The following is a 6,356-nucleotide window of genomic DNA, read 5'->3' on the forward strand; positions in this document are numbered from 1 at the left end:
CGCCCGTGTATTCTTGGGTTCAACAGTTTATTAATCAGAGTAATCAATCTCTGGCTTATTTGATTTTACATTTATATTTGTTTGATATAATGTGAATGTTTCTCTTTGTATTCACTATATGATTTTTTTTTTTACTGTTAATAAATCTACTTTTTTTCATGTGACAATGTGTGTGTGAATGAATTACATTAAATAGTCAAAGTTGCGTTCAAAGTTGTGTACAAAGTAAAGAAAATTAATTTAGTTCACAGTCAGTTAAGCAAAAAGATTTATATTCTATTTTCTATATTTTTTGTTTCAAACAAAGACAATTTTAAAATATATAGTATAGTATAAATAGTTTTGTGAATTAGAATTGAAATACAATACATTTTTATGTCAAATATTCATAAAGCTTAATTTAGAATATCTATCTTAATCACTCAACAAAAATATTTTTATAACGGTTTCCTAATTGTGGTTACTGTTACACAGACGCCAGCTAAGCTATAAGCTATAGGAACACAAAATGAAAAGAAGGCCTACACGAATAGGCCTATGTGTAGAAAGAGAAAAGGTTAATAAAAAAGTTTTACTCAGATTAGAGTGATAAAACTAACGTTAAAACCAATATAACGCGTATGCCAACAGTAAATGTTGCTCCTAAAACATAATCATATGCTTGTAAATTAATCGTAAAATTTAGATATTTAACGATATGTGGACTTAAATGTGGCAAATAGTATTTGTGAATTCTACTTATGAGTAAAGGTCCAATGTCATATTTTTCTGTATCAGGCTATAGCTTTTGATAAATAAATGAACAGCTAAATAAATAAAGCAGGAACCTTCAGCCCTTGTCCGTGACAAGGCACAGTAATTTATCCTGTTCTGTTTAAAATACAATTGTACCCTATACAGTTTGTTTATAATATTTGTTGACCAAAACAGTTGTTTGATATTTATGTCCGCATCTTTATATGCCATACATTTTATTAATTGTTCTTGTAAATTATACTTTACAATTTTTTACTGTTTAAACTTTCCTGAAAAGCCTATAAACGATTAAAGCATTACAAAAGGCCACCGTGTGTGTAATGAACCATTTGGCAACAGCGATGAAAATGTTCAATCCTTTTTTAGCCAAGACTTAAATGTTCGTTTACACATAAGAATGACCTTTTAAAAAAAATCTATCCTAAAAATATGACGCGAACTAGCTCTCACCTATACTAAAAACAAGATCTCTACATGGGTGTCCTTATCTAATTGAATACTGAACCAATTATTGCACAATATAATAAGTATTTTTCTGAAATGTGCATGGTTGTTCTACAGATCAAAAGATGAAAGGCAGTAGTGAATTTCTAGACCATCTTATCCATTTAACATAGGTTTAAATTTGTATCAGTGTCACTTAACCCAGCCAATTTGAAGACAATCAAAAGAAAACCCTCTCCATTAATAATTTCAATCACTTACTGAGTAATGTTTAAAAAATAATTTGACAATTTTTGTTTGTGCTTAATTTGTCAACATATTTATGGTTTAGTGTATTCTTTGTGCAAACACAATATCATGTACAAACTAACACAGTGAATCACAACTGAAATATAAATTTAATACAAAAGTTTGGTTACTTGTTTGAAGAAAAATGTATCTGTCAGTATCAAGTGGGTTTTTTCTTTGTTATTATTCAAACCCCTGAAGAAAATGTATGTAAACAAGTGACTGCTTTCTGTCCACCGACCATATGAAATCATTTATAGAAGGTAGACTTTGTCTTATAATTCAAGTGATATTTCGTTTTAAATAAAGGGTTTGTCCCAACACTTCAAGTTTCCCTTTTGAAGGCAAACATTCTGAGATTTGGCTAAATTAAACATGAATGTATGTACATGTCCAGGCAGATAAAGATTTTGGTGTGAGATGATTTCAAATGTTATTATGGCAAAGCCTTAAAAGGCAAAGAGGTTTTAGGAGTCAGGTTATAGCCAATATATAAACATACACACCAGGTGTAAATATAAACATTCTGCATCAGCTTTTCTTATACTGTCATTACAAGTAGCAGTATTCTGTGGACAATCTTCACCACTGCTAAGGTCTAGAGACCGACATTTGACATTCCATTTTCAAGTACACATAAATAGATAAATACATTAAATAAATAGGTAAATGACTCAAATAGATATATAAATACATGGATAAATTAACTAAAATATTGTTGCTATAAAATCACACACAAATAATATAATTCCACATGTTTGAAAACACATTGTAGGGTGCGCAGAAGCTACCAAACCGTCCCTTCATTCATCTCTGATGAGGGGAGTGACAATTGGTTGCTGTATCCGTTGCCACTGAGAGAGTTCAGGGATGTGAAGGGTGGAGTAGAGTCACACAAGTCATTGGAAATACTGTGGATGGAGGTGGGTGCGCTGGGCTCTGGGCTGGGGGAGTCCCTTGGGTGGTGCGATATCATCTCACTAAAGCATTGTGCCTCATTGGAGGGGTGGTGTGCTGTATGGTGGTGGTCTATACTCCCTAGAGGGGTTCCTGATGGGCCAGAGGAGGGCATGAATCCTAGATCACCTGGAGTTTGGGCTTGGGAGGATGGTGGACCCTGAGGGAAGTAGTCGTAATTAGACCCCGGGCCATAGTACTCACCTTGATAGTCTGCAAGAAAGAGAAGAGCTTGGAGTAAAGGCTAAGCACACTGTTGATCACATCAAAACTGAACGATGTGAAATATAAATAGGCTAAAAAAATTATTGTAAAAAATCCACGGTTTCTATTAAATAAATGTAAATGTGTTCAAATAAAATTTAATTACAATTTATAAAATGTGATAGATTACTTTATATTGCTTCTATCTTACTGCACTTTTTTAAAAGGTGCACTGCTACAAAAGGTTCTTCACAGTGATGCCATAGAAGAATATTTTTATTCTTATGAGAACCATTTCTTTCTTTTTTATCATCTAAAAAAACTTTTCCACTAAAGATAATTTTGTGAAACCACTTAATGGTTTTCTATGGCATCTTGAAGCATCTTTGTAACAAAGCAATATCCCAGTAGTTCTTAAGTCTTTCATTTATTGTACAATTTAATAATGAACATTAATAAATGTAAGCTCACCCACCCCCATAATAAGAGTAATGTCCGTTGGCCAGGAGCTCTCCTGACTCCAGTCGATCGCTCAGCGCTCTCATTCTCCTCGGGCTGCGGAAGAACATGTGTCTTCTGGCGCCCAGCGCGCTCAGCTGCTTCATGCGCCTCTCTTTAGAGCGCCGATTCTGAAACCACACCTGCACACCAGAACAGAACATATTTCATAAATAAATAGGACATTCATGTTTTAAAATGAATCTACACCAAAGTCATTTATTTCACAGCTATAGACCTATTGTCGTTTGAGAAATAGAAAATATAGGCCTATTCAGTAAATTGACAGGCTACCGTTTTAATCCATTACGTACACAAGCAGGTGAGAAAGAGGATGGTGTCTGTATATTTTCTCGTAAAATAATTCTTATTTCCAGCCACAAAATGCTCTCCGCATTAATATTCTAAAAAAATCCCATTTATTAGTGACCACCACGACGTGTTGTGTATAGGTTATGCGTGACCAGATTTTATGTATTGACACCCGGTTCAAGGTCAATGTCTTTTTATAACAATGGCACGAACGTATAAGCAAGTCCTTCAACAAAAAGACTGTATTTACAATACAGTAATATACACAATTATCAGGACTGTATAGCAAATAGTAAGGGAGCGTCTCCCTCTTTAGAAAAATATATTTTAGAGTGTATTTTTTAACATTTGCATTAGTAAGCAATTTGCAGACTTAGCTACCTGTATTACTCTCATACTGAGGCCTGTCTCCTGAGCCAGCTGTTCTCGTATATGTCTGGTGGGTTTGGGGGTGGCAGTGAAAGCAGCTTTTAGTGTCTCTAGCTGTTTGGCTTTGATCGTTGTTCTTGGCCCACGGCGTTTGCCACCTAGATTCTGCTCATCGTTTTCGTTGTTGCATGTCTCCTTGTCGGACAAGTGTCCAGTCTCAGAGTCTTTATAATCATCTTGTGGATCCTGAGATTCTGGCGATAAGCTCGGATCACTGCACGTAGTAACTGTAACGAATACATGAATAAGATGAATACTAATCTAATACTATCACTTAAAAGGCTATATTATATATTGTTCATTTCTAATGGAATATGTTCATGCTACACTTACATGGTAAATAGCCTACTATAGCCGAATAATTTATTTACAAAGCCAAGGGCTCAAAGATACTCACTTGACAGAAGGTTTGTGTCTTTTCCGGTGTTGTTATTCATGTAATCGTCCTTGCAGACAAATTTAGATTCATCTAGAATATATAATTCTTCTCCGGTGGAAAGCTGTTTATTGCACATGACACAAGTGAAACAGTTCAGGTGAAAGACTTTGCTCCGTGCTTTCCGAACTAGATCATTGGGGGAGATCCCCTGCGCGCAGCCTCCACATTTAGTGCCATAACGTCTGCAGAAAACAAAGGCATCATTAAAAAGGTCAGATTAATTCAAGCATGTTGTCAAAGTCACAAAAATGCAGTCTATAAAATGTATATATTTGGAATAGCCTGTGAGAAAAATTAGAACCACAGCATTTTTGTTTGCATGCGTTTTCAAGAAATAGAACTAACCGTATTAAATAGCCTCATATAATTTCACACTTTATTCCTAAAATGTGCTAAGAAGCTATATTAATGCATTTCCTTACACAACGCTGCACAACCTAGGCTAAAGAATTGTTTTAAAAAACAATATGTTAATTGTTGCTTTTGATAGCAGTTATATACAGAAATCCTCTTCTAAACTTCACAAGACACATTTTTTTGTGTGAATGTGAGTGAATATAAATTGAAATAACAAATTCTGTGGCTTTCTTCTGGCATTAATTCATTATTCAAATCCACTTATCACATCTTTGTTCGCACTTTTGCAAGCATACTCATGTGCTGCGAAAGATTAAAGCTAGGCGTTCGGCTTTTGTCTTTATAGCTTGTGTAATTCTCATCTCTCTGCCTACCTGACATTCATACCTTGTAAACAAAGAGAATTCTTTCGGTCTGTCATAACAAGTTGTCAAGTGTTTTAGGGTGTAAAAAGTAATGTGCATGTGCATAGTAAATATTTTTTTCCATACATATACATATATATATATATATATATATATATATATATATATATATTGAAATGTATTTAAGTAATTCATCTTGATTTAAGATTAAGCATTTTAGAATTTCACAAATATTGGTCTTCTTTTTATTAAAATGTTTTATAAAAATCGCCATGGATGGGTTGAAAAGGAGTTCTGTGTTACTCTAACTGATTCCAGTGCTTACCTGAAAAAGTCATTTTTGCAGTAGAGTCGTCCTTCTCTCGAAAAGCATTTATCAGTTAAATTGCATTTACAGTCACAACATTGCACGCATTTTGCATGCCATGCTCTATCCAAGACGTTAAGCAAAAATCTGTCCAGAATAGGCCTCTCGCATCCAGCACAGTGGACCATATTTTGGGACTCCAGTCACTACGTTGCTGTCCTTGTTTGGAGGCAACAATCTATTTGAAGTTTGGAAAAAAACTATCTGGTCCTCGATCCAAGTGAACCAAACGTCACCACAAATGCAGACATTGGATAAATTACAGCATCCCCGTATTTCGACTCAAATTACAGCACATAAACGTTGTCATCAAATCCTTATTTAAAGACGATTTATCATTGATGGGTATATTTCATTAAAAATACAATGAAAAAGCTGTCGTTGAAGTGTCGAGCGAAATAACGTTACAAATTCTAAAGCCAATTTTGATTTTGATTTCGATGAAGCGCACGATATCTCCAATGCTTCCAAGGCTTGAAAAGAAATAAAAAGCCAAGTGCGTTTAATTCTGTCGTGTTGCAAAAAAAGTTCAAATGGATTATCTCAGTCCTTGTATATCCCTAGTTATATATGTGTCATTTCCAGTCACATCTCGCACTCTGTCGCCTCTGTCCCTTGCTTGCGTTTGGAAGCTACCGAGAGCCCTTATTCCCTGCGACGTGACGTCATGCTAGAACAGAACCAATCAGATTACAATAATTTCAGTGGAAAATACTATTCCCTTTCAATTTCTTCTGTCTTCAGTACATTTGGGAATGGCACACAATAAGCGTTACCAAAACAATGTTGTCAGAATTTACGCAGTGGAATAAAAACGAGTTTTATGTATTATATCAAATGTATCATGCACGGTTTATGCGTTTGTATTTGTTCAGAGAAGCATAATATTGAATTTATTTCCATCTTTATACATTTACTGTCATTTATATTACGTGCTTTT

At 34.6% G+C, this 6,356-nt stretch overlaps 1 protein-coding gene across 1 annotated transcript; it reads right to left on the reverse strand.

Moving 5' to 3' along the window:
• Nucleotides 1-1,531: 1,531 nt before the first annotated feature.
• On the reverse strand, nucleotides 1,532-5,995 carry lhx1b (LIM homeobox 1b). The gene is made up of 5 exons (XM_057322323.1): nucleotides 5,375-5,995; nucleotides 4,286-4,509; nucleotides 3,841-4,115; nucleotides 3,125-3,290; nucleotides 1,532-2,658 (listed from the first exon to the last, which is right to left on the reverse strand). The coding sequence occupies exons 1-5, from the start codon at nucleotides 5,542-5,544 to the stop codon at nucleotides 2,276-2,278; spliced, it is 1,218 nt and encodes a 405-aa protein (XP_057178306.1). The 5' UTR covers nucleotides 5,545-5,995; the 3' UTR covers nucleotides 1,532-2,275.
• Nucleotides 5,996-6,356: the final 361 nt, after the last annotated feature.

This window comes from Triplophysa rosa, linkage group LG2 (assembly GCF_024868665.1).
Source record: "Triplophysa rosa linkage group LG2, Trosa_1v2, whole genome shotgun sequence".
In the NCBI taxonomy this organism is placed as follows: Eukaryota; Metazoa; Chordata; class Actinopteri; order Cypriniformes; family Nemacheilidae; genus Triplophysa; species Triplophysa rosa.

Bases quoted from the DNA above. Each gene is read 5' to 3' on its own strand.
- lhx1b (XM_057322323.1), bottom strand. From the start codon at position 5,544: ATGGTCCACTGTGCTGGATGCGAGAGGCCTATTCTGGACAGATTTTTG. The intron at 4,116-4,285 runs GTGAGTATCTTT...TATTCGTTACAG, and splicing joins AGACACAAACCTTCTGTCAA to TTACTACGTGCAGTGATCCG. The intron at 3,291-3,840 runs GTAGCTAAGTCT...TCTGGTGTGCAG, and splicing joins TCAGTATGAGAGTAATACAG to GTGTGGTTTCAGAATCGGCG.